Genomic DNA, 24,955 nt, shown 5'->3' with positions numbered 1-24,955 from the left:
CTGAATATAAATGCTGTCAGCTGGAAAGAATAAGCATCAGAAAGCCTACCTTGAAATTGAGTAAATTTAATGGTTCCCATTCTCTCTCCGTTCCGGAACACAACTTGACCCTAAAAACAAAACAAAACAAACAAACGGGAACAAAAGAGAAATGTCACATTAGCTCACCAAGATCCTGAACAGCGTGATGTGGCTATTAATACTGGGGAGAAATCGGCTCCCATTGGAGGCAGACACAAAGTCAAACTCATCGCCTACGCGTTAGTTGTGACTTTATCTGCTTAATATGCGAGGATCACAAAATCAATAATGGAACTGTCATCGATGAACAAAAGCTGAGATAGCATTGTCATTAGCACAGTGATTACAGAATGCCCACATGGCTGTGTTGTCATGGGACAAGGTCTTCTAGTGGGTTGAAGGCAGAGGTGGGGCTTCTGATGGTGGATCCTGTGCGCACTCAGAAAGATATAGGGCTTCCCTGAGGCTATCTGGTTGGAGGACCATCAGAGTGCTGGAGGGTGGAGCGGGTCTTCTTTTAAAAAATTACATCATCATCTATCTATCTATCTATCTATCTATCTATCTATCTATCTATCTACCTATAGATCAGTGTGTGTGGTTTAATATTAAGGATGGAGAATGTTTTGGAAAACTCATCCTGCAGTGATGTCAGCCCCAATTATAACTGGGCTATGATGCAGCTCGAAATTAAGCATCTCCATCCAGCAAGACCTGACTACTGTCACAGGCAGCTGAGCGCCTCTCATTAGGGACTTGGGGGCTGAAGACTGCTGTCATCTCCAGCATCTGCCTGGATGGTTCCCATATGCTTGGCTGAGAACACTAGGGATTAGAGAAGCCACATCAGTTCTTTTTGCCCACTTGTGGTCCCTGCTAGAATTCTGTAACCATGGAAGGAAACCGACGAGAAGAAACTGACACGCAGCCTGTCACTGCAGCTTGACAACTAGCTTAGGTGGGATGGGTCATGCCCACTTTACAGATCAAGAAACTGAGACTAAGACAGGGAAATGGCTCAGTGGATGAAGTACTGTGAGGACCTGAGTTTGATTCTTTAGAATCTGTGCAAAAAATTGGGAGTGGCAGGGTTCATCTGTAACCCCTGTGCTGTTATGTCGAAACAGAAGGTGAAGCCAGGAGAGGCCCTGGCAGCCACTGAGGCATCTGACCTCTTGAAGAACAAAGAGATCCTGCCTCAAACAAGGTGAACTGTGAGGACCAATACCTAAGACTGCCCCAGCTTCCTCAGGCACACACATATGAACACACACATGCACACGTGCACGAACATGTATGTGTGTGTATGCGTGGGGAAGTGTGTAAAGAAAAGAAATTGAGAAAGGCTAATGTGCTGATTGCAAGGTCTTTGTAAATGAGGCTGGAATCCAATCCCAGTTTCATTTTATTTGTTTAGAAGTTGCCGAGGATCAAACGCAGGACCTCGTGGCTACAAGGCAAGTGTTCTACCACTGAGCTACATCCCAGACCGTATTTCATTAAGACCCATGCTATTTCACTAGTGTTGCTTCAGCTCCAAAAACACATGCCTCCTCCTCTTGCTGTTACGGTGAAATTCAGGAAGGAAGCTGTTTCCATGGTACCCTGCTTTCCTCTCCCTGTGACGCACCTGCCCCGCCAGGGCAACGGTACTGCGCATCCACTCCATTCTCAGGAGAAGGTCCTGGGAGCATCTTCCGTCGGGGAAATCCACGGGGTGGGGCCCATGGCTTGGAGAGCAAAGAGGATCCCGCAATGTGTCCTCAGAAACACCTTCCCATGCCACTTTGACACCTTTTTGACGTCCTGAAGACAGCTGTGAGCGGCACCAGTTTGAAAGTGAACACCCACCCCAATTCTACATTCAGGTGGCAGTAAGCAGTTCCCTAAAGTGTGAAAACACATCAACGGAAGGTGAGACAGGAGCTGTGATTTTATTTCTAGGGATGATTGGAACTCTCAGAACACCTTCCAAAAGGATCATGTTTATGCAAATGGACCACTTTACCTGGGTGGGAAACATGCAAACAGCTCTCCACAAGGAGAAAATGGAAAAAAAAGGCCCCCAAGGGCAGAGCCCTAAATTCTTTACTGATCTCTTGCCAGGATCTGAAGAATTCCAAAGGCGTTTAGGTCTACAGTGCGGATGTTCTACAGATTCTGGTGCCGTTAAAAAAGTGCGTGGGAGGGTGTCCTTGTCCAGATGAAACAGGTGGAACAGGGGCAGGGGCGGAAAAAAGATTCTCCCTCTGATTTTTTTTTAGTATTGTCTTCTGTTTTTTCCTTTTGAAAAGATTTGTTTCTTTCAAATCATGCGCGAGTGTGTGTGTGTGTGTGTGTGTGTGTGTGTGTGTGTATGTGTGTGTGGTCCATCCGCCCGTCTACATTAGTGCAGGTGCTCACAGGGTTCAGAAGAGGGCATAAGATCCCCTGGATCTGGAGTTCTAAGCGGCTGTGAGCCTCCCGAAGCCTGGGAACTGAACTCAGGTCCTCGGCAGGTTCCCTTAACTTAGGCCCCATCTTTTCATTCTCCTGTTTTCTTTTTAAACAAAACTAAGTACTTCATTTTAAAGTAAGATTTGCCATGTTTTAGTTAACCAGAAATAGCTGATTTTATTAGCAGGAACTCTCCCCTCCCTTTTAATGTCTCAGGAAACACAGAGGTAAGAGAGCAAGACCAGAGTCTCACAAGCCAGGCTCCATCTCCTCCGAGGCGACATTCCGGACACTATCCCTAAATTACAGCCCCTTCTAGCTCCTGATAGGACACAGGCACTCAGTGGGCGGCTCCTGATAGGACACAGGCACTCAGTGGGCGGCTCCTGATAGGACACAGGCACTCAGGGGATGGCTCCTGATAGGACACAGGCACTCAGGGGATGGCTCCTGATAGGACACAGGCACTCAGTGGGCGGCTCCTGATAGGACACAGGCACTCAGGGGTTGGCTCCTGATAGGACACAGGCACTCAGGGGGCGGCAATGGTCATTTTCATTTAAATATTTTTAATAGCAGAGAGTTGAAAGAAAAAGATCTGAGATGCCAGGAAGCTGTCAACACTTGGGAAGAGATTTTCAACTCCCAAGTGACATCACTTGGCAAGGAGTTAACCAGGTAGCCTCATCCTCCCAGAAGGGTCATCCCCAGATGACAGACCCACAAACCTCATGAGCCACCAGTGTGTGCTCTGCCTCCCCACAAGAGGGTGGTTTATCCTTAATAGGGATGGTTTTTGATTGTGATAGACGGTGTGGACGATACACGGACAGCGGTTGACTCCTGATGGTCTGTCTGTACCAGAGAGGAGGCCCAGAGCTCGGAGAAACCCCTCTGTGGAAACTGTGTCATGTGACCCAGTGTGCCGAGTGACCTCTCCTTTACTGTTCTCTGCATCATTGCCAACTACTCACAGGGCCGTAGGTCCAGCCGAGGAAGGCCTCCCGTCCGTGAGAAGATTTTCAAGAAGGCCTCTTTAGAAGCTACCCTCCGTGTTACAAGATGGCCAGCTCAGAACACAATATTTGACCTAACCTATGGCAAGCATTCTTTGTTTTAAATTGGCTCTCACTCTGTTGCCCAGGCAGGCCTCAAATTCCAGGTCTCAAGAGGTCCTCCTGCCTCAGTCTCTTCAATGGCAGTTGGGTCTCCAGGGGTGCCTCACCTTGTGTAAGTACCTCCCTGAGCAGCAAATCTCACTCCAGGGAAGCTTTGCCTCAGGAAATGATTGTCAGTGGTGGGGCTGTGACCAAGGAAGAGACCGATCTAATTGCGGAGCTGGTCTTGCTTCTCTCAGTCCCTTTTGACTTTGGCTCTGGAGACAACTTCCTGACTCATTTCCTGTAGGCAGCCCTTGCCTTCAGGGCTGCTTCGAGTAACCCAACCCAAGATATCCAGTTGTGAAGGGCCTGGGCAGGAAGTGGTGAATAAGGGATTCTGGGTGACATCCCAATGACCACTAGCCTTCTGTAACTTACTGTGGTGGCTCACTGCAGTGAAGGGAGTGGGGCGTCAGGGTGGATAGGGGAAGGGGGACTGGAGATGTAAGTAGAGAGGAGCCTTCATCCTGGAACCCAGCTGACCTCTCCTGCAGTGAGGCAAGAGTTGCAGCTCAGTCAGCAACTGCTTAAGGCCTTTCCGCTTTCCCAGATGCAGACCTGTGATTTCCTAGGACGCTCACTAGAAGACTCATTTACAAGGCCAGAACGCGTACTAACCCTCCTCTTGGCTCCTGGTTTTGCCCTGTCAGGTTATAATTCCACCTCTGATGTCTCCAGAGCTCACTTATCTCACTTATCAAAAGAGAAGGGAAGAAAATAAAATACTGTTTCTTAGCAACCTTTTGAGATGCACCTCAAGAGTCACCAAAATGGTATACAGAATTATTGCTAAGACAGTTACTTCTGTCCTTAGAGGAGCCCGGGCCCGCACATGGGAGTGCATAACTCATCGTAACTCTCTCCTCACAGGCCCTCAGGTGTGCCTTGTATTTCCTTCTGAATTCTCTTTCTTCTACCCCTCCTATTTAAGTCTATGTTTAAAGTGTCTCAACCTAAAATAATTCTTCTTCTTCTTCTTCTTCTCCTTCTCCTTCTCCTTCTCCCTCTCCCTCTCCCTCTCCCTCTCCCTCTCCTTCTCCTTCTCCTTCTTCTTCTAAAATTTTATTTATTATGTATACAGAGTTCTGTCTGCAGGCCAGAAGAGGGCACCAGATCTCATTACAGATGGTTGTGAGCCACCATGTGGTCGCTGGGAATTGAACTCAGGACCTCTGGAAGAACAGCCAGAACTCTTAACCTCTGAGCTACCTCTCCAGCCTCCTTTAAAATACTTTTCTGCACTGAAGCCACCAATCCCAGTTTGACCCTCATTCAGGCTCCTAGATGATCAGAGGACTCCTGTGGCTGCTGAGGGGACAGTGAGTACCCATGTCTCTGTTCCTCACTGGTACCAGTAGGTGGTACTGCTTTCTAAACTCCAGTGTGAGTCCTTTTCTCCACCCAAGAATTGTGCTCCTGTGCTCCCTATCCTGAAAATCTGAGACAGGGTTTCTCTGTAGCTTTGGAGCCTGTCCTGGAACTAGCTCTTGTAGACCAGGCTGGCCTCAAACTCACAGAGATCCTCCTGCCTCTTCCTCCTGAGTGCTGGGATTAAAGGCGTGCACCACTGCACCTGGCTCCCAAAGACTTTTGTATATAATGACACATTTCTCATTGAGCGGAGCCAGTTGGGGCTGTTGTGGCAATGGGGACCAATCCATGTGAGAAATTAACTCCTAAGACGTGGAGTTCGGTAGCTGTGACCTGGGCAGTACTCAGTTCAGTCATCCTTCCGTGTATTCTCCTCCGTGTGGCAGGGGTTTCAGGCCTCCAAGTCTCATTTCCCAGAATCCCCTGCCAGCCTGTTCCATTTACATCTTGCTAATGGGAAGCATTCATGGGAAAAAGTTTACATCAGGGAAAAATTTCATCCTATCCCCACCCTGGTTTTGGTCACAGCGTAAAAGTTACAAGTGATTGAGGATGTAGAGGGGCCAAGTGGTACCCATTGGGCTACCTGCTCAGTGCCCAGAGAGACTCAGCCTCCTGTGTAGCAGATCTGGCAAGGCTAGGGTCTGGCAGGCCTGGATGTCACCTCGTTATTTGACTTGTATTCCAAATCTACTCCTTGATCATTTTTAGAAACCCATTGGAAGTTAGACGCCATCACGATTAGCACCCTGTGAAGAAGCCAGGGCCCCAGGCCTTGCAGAGGCAGGGGCAGCCCCACCTTCTTTCCTGTACCTCCATCTCTAGGGGCCTGGCAATGCCTGCAACATGCCACTTCAGGGACAACTCTTCTCATTCCAGCCCTTCCAAGGAAGGCACAGACTGACATGGGCCTACCCTGTTTTAATAAGAACCACTATGGACTAAATGTGGAAATAAAATCATGGAGGAAAGCTTTCAGGTGAAGAGATAAAGGCTTTCTTTTCCCTCAAAGAGACGCTGCCCCAAAAAGCAGGGTGTGAAGACCACGAGCCCTAGGGGAAGTGGACAGTGGGGAGGACAGCCAATGAGAACACAGCACAATGACACATACACAGGAAGATGCCATAGCGAAACCCTTCACTTTGTATGCTAACCTCAAAATTAATTTAAAAATGTTGTGGCTAAAGGGAGAATTTTAAAAAGCAGTCTCCTTCATGACGATCAATCTCAACTGACAGTATGGTGTGCGGGTTGCACACTGGAATATGGGGGATGCGGTAGGGTGTGGGGGATGCGGTGGGTGTGGGGAACTCAAGCTTCAGGACTGAGCAGACAATAGCAGCTAGCCATCTCCATCAGCGCTAGGGGGTAGGGGTGGGGGTATGGGTGAGGGGTGGGGAAGGGGACGGATGACATGGATGGATGGACTGTTATGCTGTCTCAGAGCCTCAGGCCTTCTATCTGAAAGGACAATTCCTACCTCTCAGGACAGTGTGGGAGGATTAAAGAGACTGGGAAAGGACACTCCCCTGTGCTGGGCCTAGAGAGACCATGAGTAGGCAATCTGCATCAGCTAAGTCACTGAAAGCACAGGCCCAATGGTCCGGGCGGGGCTGAGATGGGGAGGCACATGCTGCAGGCCCCAGAGTCCATCTCCAGTGGCCCACTACTGGATGGAGAACACACACACCACTGACGTATAGTCGAATGGGTCAAGCCCTAGACTGGGGCCTCTTTTCTTCCTTCCTTTTGTTTGGTCTCAGCATGGTCACAGCAGAGGGTGGGTTGGCCTGGCCAGGGCTGGCATTGGGTCCGAGAGTCCAGAAGGTTGACAGGCAGCACTTGGCTGAAGCTGGTAACTACTCAGAGAGGAGACCCCTGAGCACAGCCTGAGGGTCTGGCCCCCTGGGCACAGGGCAATGCCAAGGTCTGTGGTTCCCAGTGAATGTCGGGAAAGGTTTCTTCCTAAATGTTGTTTTGGAGTGAACGTTTGCCTTTGGGCAGTCCTGCTTGCTGTGGGAGAGGAGGCATGCATGTGCATCTAAGGGTTTCCTTTTTGCTGCGTGTGTGTGTGTGTGTGTGTGTGTGTGTGTGTGTGCATGAGTGAGTGAAAGAGAGAGCATGTGTGACTGAGTATGTGTGTGTTAATAACATGGAAGCTCCCTTGTATATGTGTTTGAATACAAGTGTATGTGCACAGTTGTGCATCTGTATGTGCATGTGTATGTATGTAAATGTGTGTGCATGTGTTTTAATGTCCATGTGCATATCTGTGTGCATATGCATGTGCGTATTTTACACACAGTGTAAAATCTGTACAGAGATGGGGAATTAGTTTTTTAATTTAATGTTAAAAATATTTAAGTGTATGTGTGTGTATGTGTGTGTCTATATGCGCCACATGTGTGCAGGTGCCAGTGGAGGCCAGAAGAGGTCACTGCATTCCTTGGGACTGGTGGTTATGTGCTACCCAATGTCAGTGCCGGTGCTGGGAACCAAACCCAGGTCCTTTGCGTGATCAGTGATTGCTCTTAACTGCTTAACCATGTCTCCAGCTTCCCAGATGAGTGGATGTCTAAACGGCTGAAAGTTGAGGAGCCCAGCTTTTTGGAGGAGAGGGCAGCCATTGGCAGGCTCTTCAGCTGGGGCAGCATCAGTCTCAAAGGATTAACACTGCTATGATATTTGGGGCTATGATACTGCATCCATGGTGCGTGGAGCCTGATACCATTCAGGCTTGAAGGAAAAGATATCCTTTGCCCCCGCAGAGACAGCAGGACTTAAAAGAGAGGGAAAGATCAAACAACTGGGTCTGTCTATCCTGTGTTCTGTCAAGGTGACCCCCCCCCATGTCCCATTGGGCTATTGAAGAGGTCATATTTTGCCTCTGTTTAAAATATTTTCCTTACCCTGAAGGCTGTTTTGCTAGGTCCAAGCCTTCAGATGTGTGATGTACACACATGCTGAAAATCAGAGGAAGGCTGGGGCCGGAGGCGTGGCCTGCCTACTGCCACTCTCTGCTGTGCTTAGATGGGGTAAAAGACCAAGCAGCAATTTCCCACAAAGCAGTTGGTGGCCTAAGGCAGGGTTGAGCATAGCAGAAGGAAGTGAGGCCCAGAGAAGGCTGGTGGATGGTCCAGGAGAGGAGACCGGCTCCGACGCTCTCTTTCAGTTGGTACGAAAGCAGAGGCAGGGTCTTGGGAACAGCAAATATCAGACATTTGTCTCCTTCTTTTTTCTTGGCAATGCTTTCTAATAATACTTTAACCATTAAGTATTATTTTATTAATATGAAAAGTTTACTTAAAAGTTTTTTTTCTTTGAAATGTTATTATAAGAAGACATATTTTGGGGGCAAAAATAGCAACTTCATCACCAGCAAATTAATTCTCCCTCTTGAAATATATGAATTCTCACGAACGGCTTAGTATTTTCCTGTAGAAGGGCTGAGGGGCTGTGTGAACATAAACACATGTCCTCTCGTCTGCCCGCGACAAAAAGTGCCAGGAGCAAGGAGTCAGAAGGCATACACTCAGGCTGGACCTGGCCTGTTGGGCGCAAGTCCCTGTTCCTCTGTCCTCAGGTTCCCCCTACTAGTGTGAATGGTAAAACCACCTGCCCCACAGCCTTGCAGAGAAACCCTCCATGCTATTTTGAATTCTGCTGAGATGACTGTGTAAGACCCCTGAACTCTCCCCCTGGCTTCTCTGATTAATAAGTACCCCTCACCAGCCTCAGTGGCATGGAGTGGGCTCCGTCTTTCCATCTTTCAGGTGAGGAGACAAGGGGTCTGAGGGGGCAGGAGTTTGTCTCAGGTCACATGACAAGCCAGGAGGGGACGGGGCCTTTGCTCCAGGCTGCCACTTCAAATTCATGATCCTGACACTAATTCAACCGCCCTGTGCAGGACCCAGACACTGATCTGAAAGGAAGACCCTTGCTTTCCAAATGACAGTATGATTGCTTTCTAGCTTGGGAAGGTGGAGAGATGATGTCACCGCTCTTTGAGGGCATAGTTGGCATGGGGGGCCTGGTCTCCAACCACTCCTGGTGGGTGGCATTGCTAGCCTGTTCGGCTTCAGATAGCAAGGCTATGGGACCATAAGGCTGGACGCCTCCTTCCAGACGCCAAGTCTGCCTTCCTGGTTCTTCGCAGCTGCTAGCAGCCCCGCCATGAGCAGCATTTAATTTTTGCTTTACGGTACGTTCTATTTTTGTTAAATAGATCAGTCTCTCCAGCAGGAAAACCAAATCGCTGACCAGTCGACCCCAAAGTCCGAGACATGCAATTTGCGGTCTGTTTGCTTCTTTGTCCACCAGGGTGGGCTGCAGACTGGCCTGGGGGGCAGGCAGGACTCCAAGCAGGCATCTGGTGCAGCAGCCGCGGGGGCGGGGGTTAAGGGAGGGGGGACTCAGCTGCAGGAGGGTCCTGGCAAGGGTGGGGGTGCACAGATGGGAGAAGTAGGAAGGGGCACCGGGAAGTAGTAACTAACCTGGCAGGTGACCCAGAAAGGGGCCAACTCGGGTCCCCTGTGAAGTTGGTCATTGTTAACCCAGAGTACAAGGAAATAATTTGCATGTTTTGAGAGCCAGGTCCAGGTCATAATAGGAGAGCAAGCTCAGTGTGGGGAGAAGCCTTATTTGGCTTCCCAGGGAGGGGGAGCCGCCCCAATGAGCACCTGGCAGGCAGAAGCCAAGATGGCGGTAGGATGGGGGTCACCGTGGGATACCACAGGCCAGGAGGCAGGGCACAGGGATATGGAAAGGTGGAAAGAGAGGGAACTCTGAGATGGCTGAGGAGCTCAACGCTCAGCTTCATTCTCCTCTTCAGGGAGACCCTCCCCCGCCCTGAATCCTTGTAAGAGACGCGGGCGTTTGTGCTCCTTGATTCCTCATGGTGCGGAAGGGCTGCATGGCACACAGCTCAGAGTTGAGGCAGGCGGGAAGGATGGAGCCACATTCTAGATCTGAATACACTCAGCACACGCGGGGCCACTGTGGAATGAATCCAACCTCTAATTTGAAATACTCTGATGTTAGTTGTGGGTACCTCCAAAGCGAGGGACAGGGTTTCCCAGCAGCCTTTCCATGGGCTGAATGGTGACCTCACATTGTACATTCGATGAAAAGGGGATGGGAGTGATTTCAACTAATGGAGGCCCTCTGGTTTGTTAGGGAAGGATTCAGGAGAGAGAGAGAGAGCATCCCAAGTGAGCCCAGAAGGGCTAGGAACAGCTAGCTGGCGAAGGAGAGGCTGGGGTTAGTGAGCCAAAACCAGAAAGAGGAACAACATATGTGAAGGCCCGGGGGTGAGAATGCAGAGCATACTGTAAGTCGCAGACATAGCTCTAGGTGGGGACGTTTCGGGAGAAAGGAAGTGTGGGTTTCCTTCCCAGAGCACAAATCATGAAGTAAAAGATGAATCGATACTGAAAGCCCGGGACAAAGCTGGGTGGGCGGTCAACAGAAGGGAAGGTGGTTCTGGGAAGGGCTGAAATCCATGTGCCGCTAGCGTCCAGGTTATCCTTGGAACCCCCAGAGGAGCCCTCCAAAGGCAGAGACCCGAGACAGAGAAGCCAGAAGGGGCTGAAGGGAGATCACGGTGACCTCAAGAAACAAGAGCTCGTGTGGATGCGAAAGCTCTGTGTAGCTATCAGGTGCAACCATCAGGTACCACAAGGACATGTGCTCAGCTATGTTCATAGCAGCATTGTTTGTCATAGCCAGAACCTGGACACAACCTAAATGTCCCTCGACTGACAAATGGATAAAGAAGATGTGGTACATTTACACAATGTACTACACAGTGGGGAAAAAAATAATGACATCTTGAAATTTGTAGGCAAATGGATGGATCTAGAAAACATCATATTGAGTGAGGTAACCCAAACCCAGAAAGACAAATATAATAATATGTACTCAGCCATAAGTGACTTTTAGACATAAAGCAAAGAAAAACCAACCTACAATTCACAACCCCAGAGAACCTAGATAACAAAGAGGACCCTAGCAGAGACATACGTAGAATCTAATCTGCATGGGAGGTATAAAAAGACAAGATCTCCTGAGTAAATTGTAAGCATGGGGATCATGGGAGAGGGTAGAAGGCAAGGGGGAGAGGAAGGAAGGGGAACAGAGAAAAATATATAGCTCAATAAAAACAATAAAAAAAGAGATACTCACAAGGGAATATTTGGAAAGCTGCCCATTTTATGTTTTTTTTTCCACTCTCTCTCTTTCCTCCCTCCTCTTTCCTCCCCCCCCCCGAGTTATAATCTCACAAACACACTACTTCATTGTTAGAAATAGCATCTGGTGATTCATTTACAGCCATGCTTGAAACCAGCCTGTGTCCAGCTACAACCCCGAAGAAAACCTACCAAAGGATAACCCCTCCCCAAAGATGTTCAAGACCACTCCCACAGGGCATTTAAACTGCCCTCCAGAGACCACCTGGGAGCATTTGTATCCATGAAACCTGGGCTTTTTCTAATTAGGTTCGATTTGGTCTGATTCGGATTATTGTGTCGGCGGAGAGGCTTATTAGGGTGTAGAAACTTTCCAAAGAGGATCATTGTTTACCACATTTATAAGTGGATACTAGCTGTACAGCAAAGGATATTGAGCCTATAGTTCATGATCCTAGAGAAGCTAAGTAACAAGCTGAACCCTAAGAAAAACATACACAGATCCACCTGCAAAGGGGAAATAGACAAGATCGCCTGATAAAATTGGGATCATGGGGGTGGAGGGAGTAGGGAGAGTGGGAGAGGAAGATGAAGGGAAAAGGGAGGCTGGAGTAGAATTTAAGGGACTGGAATAGTCGAGATGGAGGAAGGACAGAGATGAAAGCAAGGAAAGAGATATTTTGATTGAGGGAGCAATTATGGGGCTAGCAGGAAACCTGGCACTAGAGAAATTCCCAAGAATCCACAAGGATGACCTCAGCTAAGACCCTAAGCAATAGAGGAGAGGGTGCCGGAACTGGCCTTGGCCTGTAGTAAGACTGATGAATATCTTAATATCACCACAGAACCTTCATCCATCAACTGATGGAAACAGAGCACTGGACTGAGCGCCCAAAGTCCAGTTGACGAGGAGTGAGAATATGAGCAAAGAGATCAAGACCATGGTGGGGGATGCCCATTGAAATAGAGACAGTTTACCTGAGCTAATGGGAGCTCACCAACTCCAACAGGACAGGAAAGGAAACAGCATAGGCCCAAACTAGTCCCTCTGAATGTGGGTGACAGTTGTATGGCTGGGACAGACTGTGGGGCCACTGGTAGTGGTACCAGGATTTATACCTACTGCTTGTACTGTTTTGTTTTTTTTGTTTGTTTGTTTTTTTGTTTTGGAACCTATTCTCTTTGGATGGATACCTTGCTCAGCCTAGATCTAGTAGGGAGGGCCTTGGACCTTCCCCAAAGCAATGTACCTTACCCTCTCTGAGGAGTGGAAGGGGTGGGGTGGGGGCTAGGTGGAGGGAATGGGAGGAAGGGAGGGAGTAGGAACTGGGATTGGTATGTTAAATGAAAAAAGACAGTTTGTTCTCTTTTTAAAATAAATAAATAAAATATATATAATAAAAGGGGGAAAAAGAGTATTCATATCTGCAAACTGCAACACATTTGCATCAAGTAAAATAATGCAGAAGTGAACGACTGGGCATTTTCAGAATGCCCGCTGTAGGAACGGGCTTGAGAAGGACATATGGACAGAAAGGGCAGGTGGACGATTTCTGAGCTAGTGATGTTCACTGTCAGAATGGATGGTGAGGACCAGCTCACTCCATGCTCTGTACCGAGAGGAGGTGAAAGGGCAGAAACAGAACCTAGACACCACCCTGAGGGTGGGAAAGTGGTGGTGAGGGGGCCAAGGGGTTCTGAGCTCTTGTTTCCCTGTATGTGTGCTCCTCTGCAAGCTGTCTGTGCACACACTAAATTCATCACGATAAAACATTAGGACCAGTCTCTGAGCAAAGCACTGTGCTGACTCCAGGGTTCCTGGGGCTCTAAAGTAGCGGGCCTCTCTTGCTTTTGTTCCAACTGCAAGGCCAAGGGCCTGATGGGACTGTTCTGATGTTTGCTCAGTGGCAGACGTCTCAGTTTGCTCAGGGGGTTCATAGGCCCTGAGGATGTTACCACCTTCACATGGATGAGCTAAGGAAGAGAAGGCTCAGGTGAGTCCTGAATCTCAGTTCCTCTGTGTGAGTTGGGAGCAGGCAGTGCCTGCCCGCCCCAGGATAGCAGAAAACAGGCAGGGAGCATCTCAGCAGACAGTGTCCCAGGATACTTCCAGGCCTAGTGTTCTGTGGCATCTGGTGAATCACCACTTATACCTCTGACCATCAGGCCAGACTAGTAGTCGGGTGTCACCTAATTGAGAACTCATTGTTTGCCTAGGCTCCCTCCCCAGCTCCCCAGATAGCAGAGTGCAGGAGACTATTCACCTGGTTCACAGCCTAACCCTAACAGCTTCTATTAAGTGACAGATGCAGGCAGCAAAAAGGGAGGCAGGACTGCTTGACCGCTAGCCTTAGGGGCTTCTCATGGATGCTCAGAAACCAGAATGTAAGATGTAGGAAGCCAGGGTTGGGCAGACTGCTTACACAGCCAGATGTCTTGGTGTGGTTTACAGGGCTGAAGTAGGGCTGGGGCTAGAAGATGAAGGGAACCTCTTCTCTCTTTCTTACTCTGGCCTGAGAGTCCTCATCCCCACTTCCCACTACTCTAAGACCCAACCTTTGAGACCTGCTAGCCATTCCAGAGTCTAGTGCTCACATTGCTAGAGTCTGTGCCTGTTGTAATAGACATTAATTTTTGTTGCTTGGCAACCTTTTGGGTGCTAAGAGAACCTGGTATTAAGTGAGATTGTGTCAGCCAGAATCTGTGATGACCCTTCTAATGCATGGTGGCCCCTCATGTCAGTTTGGGGACATGCCCTGGTATAATCCCTTCCTCATTGAGTGGGGTCAACCTATGCGAACAGTAGGGTACTACAGACATGGCAGAGTGTGGTGTCCAGACATAGGCCATGAAGAGACACTGCAGCCTGGGTTACTAATAGGAGCAGGAGCAACCACTGTACCACAAGGACACTCAAGTACCCCTGTGGCAGGAAACTGAGTCCTTCTGCTAAGAACTAGAACCAGCTTGCCAGACATGAGAGAGGCTATCTTGGAAGTGTATCTCCAGTCTTTCCAGGTCTCAGGGGGATCACTGTCCCAGGTGGTATCTCATCTGACTTGGGTAAAACCCGAAATTAACCTGTAGGCCCCACCCATCCAAGGACCAGGTAACTTCCTGGGATGCTGGGAACTGTAGTTCTTGAAAAATAACAACCATGCCACATGGGTAAATAAAGTGGGTGAATGATTTTGTTCATAAAAAGTCCTACAACATCTGTTTCAGGGCCACTCAGCTGGGGATTCCAGGGAATGGTCCTGACCAAAGGCCATCTTGGTCAATATCTAATTAAAGCTTGTTTCAAATTTGACTCAAACGGTGGAATTGGTTTGGCTCTGGTGAATCTCAGGATTAACATTGGGAGGCCCCAGTGAGATAATTCTACACCAAATTCTGAAGTTAGGCTCTTTACTCTAGCTCCAGGGACTCCCACATGCCCACAGCAGTGACTGGCCATGCTCAGAAAAGGGTATAGTAAGTATTTTTTAATAGAGGCCTCCTTTTTTGATAAGCCATAGAAGCCTCTTTTATGCTAACTTCTTGGGACAATCTCCTGTCTGGTTTCTGGATTCTGGTTCTGGGGTACCTATCTGGGTACCTAAGTGGCCTAATGAGGCCCACCAAATCCTTTGTCTAGGGCAAGGGAAACATCCTATGGCCCACTGGTTATTTCTGGTTAATTGGGAGCTCAGCCAGAGAGCCACGAGTTGTTTTCTGACCTACCTCGGAATTCTCAGGATACCCAGGTGATGTTGGAAATTGAGTCAGGAAACCGGGAGAGACCCAGACTTGGCACTGTCAACAAGATTCCAATGCCCAGGCTGCACAAAGGAGCTAGGAACTATAGGGGCATTCCACCACTGGGAATCAAGCTGTGGGTTTGGATCCAGGGAAAACTCAGAGAGGCCCAGCCTTTGATGGGTTCCTAGCATCTGAGGTGTACAAAAAAGGCTTTAGAATGTTTCTCTTAGTTGGACTGGTGGGCCGCTGAAGCTGAGGACTCTGTTAAATGTTGTTGTCTCCTGTTCTCTGCTATCAGTTGGCTCTAAGTTTTTCATCGTAGCTTTGGTTCCCGGTCTTATCTATGGCTGTACCTGTCTTTCTGACTCAGGGCGGCTAAGTGGATGAACATTTTAATGACCAGCCTGATAAGTTGGAGCGGCTCTTGGAGGGCCCAGGTGGGCGGTATGGAGCCCTACAACTATGGTTCCTATAAGCAGGATGCCAGCCCTGCCTCCCTGCCTCCTGCCTGGGTCTAGCTGACAAGGAGGCCCAGGCCTTGTGATTTGCAATGGAACTTTACATCCTAGAGTACCAGGTATGGCTGCTGAGCCTCGACCGTCGGGGCCTCTGGCTCTGCACTCACCTGCTCATCAAGATGCTCTTGGAGGGGTCACTCCTAAAATAGTGACACTTTGGGGGCATGGAATGCAACAGCAGTATGTGTCGGGTGCAGAATGCAATGCTTGGGGCCAGTGAGCAGCTTTGAGAAACCCAGGGTCCCTGTAGGGAAGTTGGAAGCCAGTCCTGCCATAGCACCGCTGTGCCCATGAGAATCAGATTCAGCAGCTAGCTGGAGTTACAGCATTGGAGGAGGTAAGTTTTGTCTGTCTGTTTTGAATGTATGGCTATGGCCACTGTGTGTCTCTGACTGGTCTTGAATGTGTGAGCTTACTGTGTTCTGTGTTTCTTGGTTGTAGCTCAGCTGTTACTATTGCAGCCAGCTGCCTGGGCTCAGAATTTATCTCTGGCTACTGAATCTAATGTAATAGGGATTCAAATGTTATTAGGGTATGGGTAGTATTAAGGTTATTTTATGCTGCTCTAATTTATTAAAGGGCTGGTTCTGGAATTGGGTTATGGCTCACCCTTTTTGAGACCCAGGCGTGCTTTTAAAACCTTTATGTCTGGGGTCAGAAACTGACAGGGAGAAGGGAAAGAGCAGGACAGCTAAGGGATTATTGGTCTTTTAAGTTTATCGGGTATAGCTAAAAATCTGTAATATTTGTAACAAACAGTTAACTTAAAAATTCATAACACGGGGTTGGTAATTAAAAGTGAGCACATAGGTAATCTCAAAGGAACCATTCTGGGATACAAGCACCACATGGCTTGTGGCCATCTCTAGGCAGCCATGTGGTTGGCAGACATATTTGCTAGGGTTGGAGAAGACGGATGTCATGGCTTCACCGCCATCTTGACTAAGGGCAACCATGAGGTATAGGCCATCCAAGGAGGCAACAGGGTCTCTGAGGATATTTTTAAATTGGGTTAAGATTTTTGTATGATGATTCCTGTCCTGTCTTTTAAACTGGGTTTATAAGGATAGGATTTGAAAACAATGCTGGTGTAACGAGGTGTTCAAGCTGCACCTCTGTGCATTCATATGCAAGCAGTACCTTGGTGGCAGCCAGACTTTGTAACCTAAGACTCACCCAGATGGTATTGATCTTAGAGACATGGAATTGTTTGCACAGTTGGAGCTTGGTTTTGCCTTCTACAGATTATGATTGTGCCCTGAATCTTCACTCTTAAAATAAAATAGGTGCTTGATTTTGATATTGCAAGAACACACAGTTGAAAGGCTTGAAGCTGCTTTAAAAGAAAAGTGCAGGGTTTTACAGAAAATTTAAATAAAAACCCTGGATATCTTTTAAAGAACAGCTTTTAAAAATATTTAAGTTTATGCAGGGCGGTGGTGGTGCACACCTTTAATCCCAGCACTTGGGAGGCAGAGGCAGGCAGATCTCTGTGAGTTTGAGGCTAGCCTGGTCTACAGAGTGAGCTCTAGGACAGGCTCCAAAAAGCTATGCTAAGAAGACCTGTCTCACTGTGTTCTTTAATTGTCTACTACTTAAAGATCAAGAAAGTGAAGTTGCTAATCTCTTTATGGACTGAGATCTTGAAGAAAGCTTCAACTCAAAAACTGTTATTTTTATTATAAACTGTTAATGATGAACATCTCAAAACAGTTCTGAGATATTCAGAACTATACTTATAGTCATGCTAACTACTAATGTCATCAGTTGCAGGAAAAAAGATTTATTTAGCCTCCTGTATGTGTTTTCAAGATACAGCCTAAAGCAAATAACTAAAAACAAACTAGGGATGTTTAGCTCATAAAACTTTATATATAATGATTGTTCAAACTTGTCAGAGATCTGCTGTATATGGAATTTAAGATGTTTAATGGGAAGCCGGGTGGTGGTGGTGCACACCTTTAATCCCAGCACTCGGGAGGCAGAGGCAGGCGGATCTCTGTGAGTTTGAGGCCAGCCTGGACTACAAGAGCTAGTTCCAGGACAGGAATCAAAAGCTACGGAGAAACCTGTCTCAAAAAACCAAAAAAAAAAAAAAAAAAGAAAAAAAAAAGATGTTTAATGGAAAAAGCTTACCATGACAGAGACCCCTAGATCCAACAGTAACCCCCAAGGTCTCCGAGAAGATAAGGGACACAGTGACAATGACTCCACCAACACTAGCCACTGGGTAAGACTGCCCCAATGCTGCCAGGGCCTGGCTCGAATTGTGGAAAAGCAGGAAACTGGAGAGTTGATTGCCTCACTTTTCCTGAACAAAGTAAGGTCAGTTCCCCATGTCCCCATGTTCCTCCTCCACAGGAAAGCCTCTCATCTTCTGGGCCAGGTGGCCAAAGACTGATGATGTTCTGATATCTCTGCCTCCATTGCCATGGAAACTACAGGAGTCTGGGTTGACTCTCTAGAAAATGAACTATGGACTGGCCTCTGTCATTTTAATTGATACAGAGGCCATTTGGATTATCCTTCTTGGTTTAATTTGTCCTTCTTAGGTCTCTGATGGCACTGACGGCTAGGCTAACTGTAGTCTTGTCAGCTAGGCAGCAGCAGGCAATGAGCTCCTTCCCCCCAAGGCTGAGCCCACCTTGTTAGCTCATTAGGTCATTGGCTAATTAAAGCCACTAGGTTTCTTGTTAAGAAAAGGCAGACAGGGTTGCCTTGCTCCTAGCCTTTACCTTAAAGAATAAACAGGTTTCAGGTGTAATTTTCCACTGAAAAAATATGCTTTGTAATGACTGCTCTCAGTAATAAAACTACTTGTATCTCTGATAAATGCTAAGATAAATGAATTATTCTGGGGTATATAAAGGTTTGAGGCTATACAAAGGCTTAAATAGGTTATAAGGGTCTTAAAATGATTTAAGGTATGTAAAATTAAAAAATGTTTCAAATTTTCTTTCCCCTTCTATGCCATTATTCTACAAAGATTCAATGTTTTAACACTGATAAATGGAGTTCTGATAAACTGGAAGAGCACTGACTGCTTACTATTCAATCACAAGCTAAAGATTTTAAATTTCCTTTGGTTGTCTTCTAAGTATGGACTTGGAGGTGCTTCTCACTGGGCCCAAACCATGCCTGTCCAATTTACATATCCAGACGGAAGAAAACTACTCATGATGTTTAACCCAATGCTATAGCTGCTGCTAGGACTCCAAGGTGTGAGTCTGCTCTTGCTGTTCTACAGACACCTGCTGACTGCTTCCCTACGGTGTGGATCTCAGTACAGATTACAAACAGCGATGCTAGCACATCTAAAGCTTTTATGCCTCTTTATAAGCTAAAAATTCATGTAAGCACTGGGGAGCCAAAGAAGGCACAGGAGTGGGAGCCACCTGTCACAGGTGAAAGGACCCCAGATGAAGAGCACCTAAGTCTCCCCACCTGTCTGTTCCTGAGCCAGGGGTCACCCACAGACTTCAAACTGCTGAGCTCTGGACTTGCTGAAAGCTGATGTGAACCAGTCCAGCTGATGTAATTGCTCCATGTCCTTCCACCTAGATCAGCTAATCAGCTGCTTCTGATGAAGGTCCCATTTCTCAGCCTTTGACTAGCCTTTCAGCCTTCCTGAGCCCCGACAATGATGCCCCAGTTTCAGATGGAAGTAGTTACAGGAGAGAATATATTATTCTTCGTCCCTCAACAGGCTGAAATGCTAAGTCAAAAGAAAACTCCCTGGCATAGGGGACCAAATGACTACCTATAATGTCAATTGGCAAACCAGGAAAGTAGGCCCAGATTTATCAACTGGTAAATTCATTACAGTTCTACAATATGATAGGGCATTGGCTTGCTTTATGTAGAAAAAAAGAGATATTATATGGTTTTAAGAAAGAATTGTTGTTTCTAACCGGGTGGTGGTGGCGCACGCCTTTAATTCCAGCACTTGGTAGGCAGAGGCAGGAGGATCTCTGTGAGTTCGAGGCCAGCCTGGTCTACAAGAGCTAGTTGTTGTTTCTATATAAACCATTTGGGATTATAATCTGGCTGTACTAAAAAAAAATATTACAAAAAGGGGATGTGAGATAAAATAAATAACTGATGTCCCAGCCATTTCCAGGCTCCTTCCAGATAGTAACTCTAACGTCAGCCATCACAGAACCTTTGGCCCTTCTGTTTCTGCTAATTACCGTTGGCTCTTACATCACCGAGACAATAACTAAATGATAATTTCTACTTGGGTACCATTAAACTCATGGCTATTAGATCCAAATATAAATAAGTACTTACAACACAGTCAAGGGTTTGACCCAGGATACAACTCAAGGGGAGATTGTAAAAACTGAAATTAACCTGTAAGCCCCAACCACCCAAGGACCAGTTAACTTTGTGGGATGCTGGGAATTGTAAGTATTGAAAAATATTAACGGAGCCACATGGGAAAACAAGTAGCCAAATGGTTTTATCTGTAAAAGGCCCCATGGCAGGTGTCTTGGGGTCACTCAGCTGGGAATTTCAGGGGATGGTCCTGACCAAAGGCCATCTTGGTCAGTATTTAATTAAAGCTTGCTTCAAATTTGGCTCACATGGTGAACTGGTTTTCCTCTGGTGAATTTCAGGATTAGCAATTGTAGAAGAGATCTCATTCCAGAGCCTTCCAGCTGAGTCACTCCTGAATTCCAGACCCACAGCCGCTGCGAGCAGGAAAAAGGGTTTGTATCTTTAAAGCCATGGCAGGAAATGGAATTCACCCTGGATGGCACAAAGGAAGAGATTATTAAGGTTCTTACTGGGTGGAGAGCTGAGTCACAGGGCACAAGGGAAGGTGATGTGCCAGCCACAGACTGGCAATAGCTGGAGCTGTGTCCATACTTTAGAGCCCAATGGGAAAAGGAATAGTGTCCCCAGGGCCTTCTGTATGTGGGGGATACAGAGAACCCACAGTCACCGTGACAAAACACAGCCAGAAGGACAGAGCTACTACAGGAGTCTCAGAGCACAGAGTCCCAACTGTCCCTTTCCTTTTCGCTGCCTGTATTACCATTGGAGAATCCCAACATGAAACTAGAAGACAATGGATCTGTGTGATACTACCCACTGCCCAGGGCACAGGGCAGAGAATGGGTTAACGGCAGATACAGTCAATGAAAGAGGTGAAAGGTCAACACAGATCCACATAGCCAGAAATCTACACAGCTGGCTCTATGCAAAGATGGGCCCAGTGATGTAGACAATCGGTATAACTGCTCTTGACTAGTTAGGGAACAAGCATATGACTCAAGCTGATCAATCAAAGCTAAGGGGGCTTACAAGTGGCTATGTTGTGTGTGTTATTGCTTTTTGCTGGATGCGTTGCCCAAGCAACAGCCTGGAGAGTAAGAAGGGAGCTGGCCTAGGAAAATGCAGACCTAGAGATGGAGGGATGGGCAAACCTTAACTTGGACTTCTCATGATTTTTGTTCCTGTTACCTGTACCAGAGGAGTTGAGTGGTAGCTTCCTGGGCTAAGGTGGCAAGGACCATTAGTTCTAAGCTACTGATGAAGAAAATGAGTTCCAGTTCTCTGTCATCTGGAAACCAGTTCACTTGATTTCGTAGCTTTTCTGGTACCTCTCTATTGTTCACACTGTATATTAAAGTCCTCTCACGGGGGCCTTGTGCCCATGTGCTTTTCCTTGAAAGCTGCTTCAAACTGTCTTTAGAAGACGTGACAATTATCTCTTTTGGTTGGATGAGCAAGCTAGGTCTGGTGCTCACATCTCTTACAGATAGTGGTCCCAGGACGACAGGGGACCCAGGCTCTTTCCCACTCCAGACAGCCTTGCTCATCATTTTCCCATTTAGCTCTGCCTCCTGTTGGGTCTCTTCATTGAACTGACGTTCCTTGGAGAGTCTGATGAGAGTTGTAAGTGGGCAGGGATAGACAGTGGCGGTCACCACTGCCCTCGCGACTTCTCAAGGACTTGAGAACAAAGCAGGGAGCCTTTCACTGTGGTGGGAAGGATGTGCTCTCCTGTACCAGATGAGTCCTTGTACAAGGCTCACTAGGTTGGATGAAGTCTAGACTTCCATGATGTGGTCCCCAATTTCTCTCCCCTTGGCTAACATGTTCCAGTTACACTGACCCCCATTGGGGCTCTTCCACACCTTAGATTCTTTTTCTACTTGCTCATTCTTGATTGGATGTCAGACTTTCACAGAATGTTAAGTAAAATAAACAAACAAACAAACAAATGAACAAACAGAATTCCAGACTGGGAGACAGCTCAGCAGGTAAGAGTGCTCGCTAAGCTTGGGAACTTGAAATCTAATCTGCGCACCCACTTAAAAAGCTTGGCAGTGCTGTGGGATGGAGACAGCATGATCTCCGGGGTTTGCAGGCTGCCAACTTAGCACCCAGTTCAGTGAGAAATTCTGTTTCAAGGGAATAAAGTGGGGGAGTGATGGAGCAGGACATCTGACTTCCTTTTCCCATCTCAGCAATCTCTCTGTCTCTGTCTCTGTCTCTGTCTCTCTCTCTCACACACATACACAGAAATTTTTTAAAAAAATAACTAAAATAAAAATCCCCTTACCTATTCTTCTTCTTCTTCTTCTTCTTCTTCTTCTTCTTCTTCTTCTTCTTCTTCTTTTTTTTATTTTCGAGACAAGGTTTCTCCGTAGCTTTTTAGTTCCTGTCCTGGAACTAGCTCTTGTAGACCAGGCTGGCCTTGAACTCACAGAGATCAGCCTGCCTCTGCCTCCCGAGTGCTGGGATTAAAGGTGTATGCCACCACCGCCCGGCTTCCCCTTACCTATTAAGCTTCTGGACATAGGTGTCTGGTAAGAGTCTGCTCTTTGGGTCTTGTCCTTAAGTTTTCTTAGGTAGGACCTGGGCTACCTCAGTCTGCAGTTAATCCCTGAAGTATGGACACAGGTCCCTCTGGACATTCCTCACATAGGCCACGATGTGTTCTCGCCTGTCTGGTCCTAACCAGTCCAGCAGGATTATTCACCTGTTTCTGCTGTTTCTTTGCCTACATTCAGGCAGCAGCCTCATGACACTATGTGCGGACAAAGGCTGAGCTGAGGATACAGGTGACCCTGGGGACATGGCCATACAGTTCTCTCTTCTCTCATACTCTGCCTACTTACTCCTGCATCCTTAGTCCTTGGGATTCATCTCTGTCTCATCTCTTCAATTCTATGTCACTGATGGACTGGTTCCCCATTCCAGTGTTTGGGCCTGGAAACCCTCTGGGCCCTCATCTGGGCAGACCCGAGTCACCTCCTTTTTGCTTCCTGTGAGGAGTACAGCGCCTGAAGACTGTGTTTTGGACCACCTCTTCCTTTGTTCTTTGTCAGTTCTCACAGCAGGAGAACTTTTCCTGTCCTAGTACCCCTTTATCTTGACCTGAAGAAGAAGTGACTCCTCCCACTCTCAGCACACTCTGTGGAAAGATGGCGGCCATGCCTGGATGGGAGTAAGCTCCATAGGATTGCACGGAGACCCGAGAGAGACCGAAGGGTGGAAACCGGGTGGGCATTAGAAGCAGGGGATCCTAGCAAGAAAACTGGACCCTGTCATTTCTTACCTGTGTAAGAAATTAGACTTGGGTGAGTTATAAGATCTCTCATGGTTCCCATTCCTGCCTCTATGAGAAGGTACCCATTGTGTCTCCGCTGCTGGAGACTGAGACCTTTAGGGGCTTAGAACTGGTTCCTCTAGAGTTCCATAGGGCTGAGAGATCTGAAGGCCCCCTCTAACCACATGTCAGGCATGTGGTTTCTCTTCCAGATGGCTGACTTACTAAGGCTGGCACTCACTAAAGACCACTGAGTGTACAACAGAGGAGACACCGGAGCAAGCACCATCTCTGTTACCATTGCCACTGGAGTATCAGTAAGCACTAAGAGAGGACTCCAGACAGATGTCTGCCCCAAATCTCATGGCTGGGGTTGGGGAGGGGTTCAGGTTGTGCCAGAGACTTAATTCTCCGGACATCTGTCCAGCAGTTAAGGTCATTAGCCCTGGGTTAGTGAAGCATCTCTTCATAATCTGCTTGATGGAATTACTAGATTTGAGGCCGAGCAGGAATATTTTCGTACACCGTGGAAGGCATTGTACAGCTTCTGCAGGGGCCCTGCAAGATTATGGAAGTGGATTAGCCTGTCACAACATATGGCCGACTAAAACCCTTGGGGAGGGAGGCATCGTGCTATCCCATTCCGTCAACCAATGCTCCACACATGTGTGCATGCATGCAGGCCTGTGTAAGCCAACACAGAATCCCTACATGTGGTGTAGGCTCATACTCAGTGTGTGACTGTCACGGTCTGTAGCTGGTTGGTCATGGCAGTCTCTGCACCTATTTGACTTTGAATTTGAAAGGTTTTTCAGGCTGGCCTCTACCCTGTGTTAGGTGGCCTCCCTCACATCCAGGATGAAGTTACATAATGTCCCCAACTGGACTATGACCAGTAGGGATCCAACTTAGATCTGAGGCCTCCAGGAGAGAGAGAGAGACCTGGAGCAGCAGGGCCTCCCGCTCAGAAACTCAGGGCCTTCTTAGGCCAGTGTACACTCCAGGCCTCTCTTATTTATTTTTAAACTTTTACCCTTTTCCTGCCCGAGTCATCTGTAAATGAGAACTAGTTCTATCCAAAACAGACTGGGAAGCCAGAACTAGTTGCCCAGGCTATAATGCCAGGTATTTGGGAGGATGAGACAAGAGGGGACCAAAATCGAAGGTCAGCCCAGGCCTTGTGAGAACTTCTCTTGAAAGCTAAGAAAGGGTCGGAGATGCAGTTCAGTGCTACAGCATGTGCGTAGCATGCTTGGCGCTCTAAGTAAAATCCCCAGGGCCACAGAGAAGGTAAAAGAGAGAACATGATTCAGACAGGTTATTCTGGCTGTCTTTTTTTTTCAACTTGATATAAAGTAGAATTATCTTGAAGAGGAACCTCAATTGAGAAAAATGGTTCTGTCGGTTTGGCCTGTAATCATGCCTCTGGGTCATTTTCTTAATTAATGATTGATGTGGGTGGTGCCACACCTTGGCAGGTGGTCATGTGCTGCTGTGGGACAATGTAAAGATTTGTCACTTGTATTGGTTTAATAAAATGCTGATTGGTTAGTAGTCAGGCAGGACATATAGGTGGGGCAACCAGAATAGGAGAGAATTCTGGAAAGAGGAAAGGCTCAGTCTACAGTGGTCACCAGGGCACAGAGAAAACAAGATGAGAATGCCTCACTGATAAAAGGTACCAAGCCACGGGGCTAACATAGACAAGAATTATGGGTTAATTTAATATGTAAGAGTAAGTTAATAAAAAGCCTGAGCTAATAGGCCAGCCAGTTTATAATTAATGTAGGTCTCTGTGTGCTTCTTTGGGACTGAATGACTGTGGGACCTGGCAGGATAGAAATCTCTGGCAACAAGAGATTTCTGATATATCTCTTGATATATTTCAAGATATAAGAAAGCAGTCTGACAAGGCTGTCCACTCTCTCCATGTATATTCAATATAGTTCTTGAGGT

General features: G+C 47.4%; 1 protein-coding gene across 1 annotated transcript in view; it reads right to left on the bottom strand.

The window, feature by feature from the left end:
* Window positions 1-24,955, bottom strand: part of Gabbr2 (gamma-aminobutyric acid type B receptor subunit 2) — a 343,001-nt gene that overhangs the window by 82,464 nt on the left and 235,582 nt on the right. The window contains exon 8 of the mRNA XM_041667549.1: window positions 50-110. Coding sequence (XP_041523483.1) covers window positions 50-110 — 61 coding nt within the window. The remainder of the gene's footprint in view (window positions 1-49; window positions 111-24,955) is intronic.

This window comes from Microtus oregoni, unplaced genomic scaffold, assembly GCF_018167655.1.
Source record: "Microtus oregoni isolate MIOR12 unplaced genomic scaffold, Mior012 000017F_ref0000208, whole genome shotgun sequence".
NCBI lineage: Eukaryota > Metazoa > Chordata > Mammalia > Rodentia > Cricetidae > Microtus > Microtus oregoni.
The sequence above is the reverse complement of the archived record's forward strand: the minus strand, read 5'-3'. Positions and strand labels throughout refer to the sequence as shown.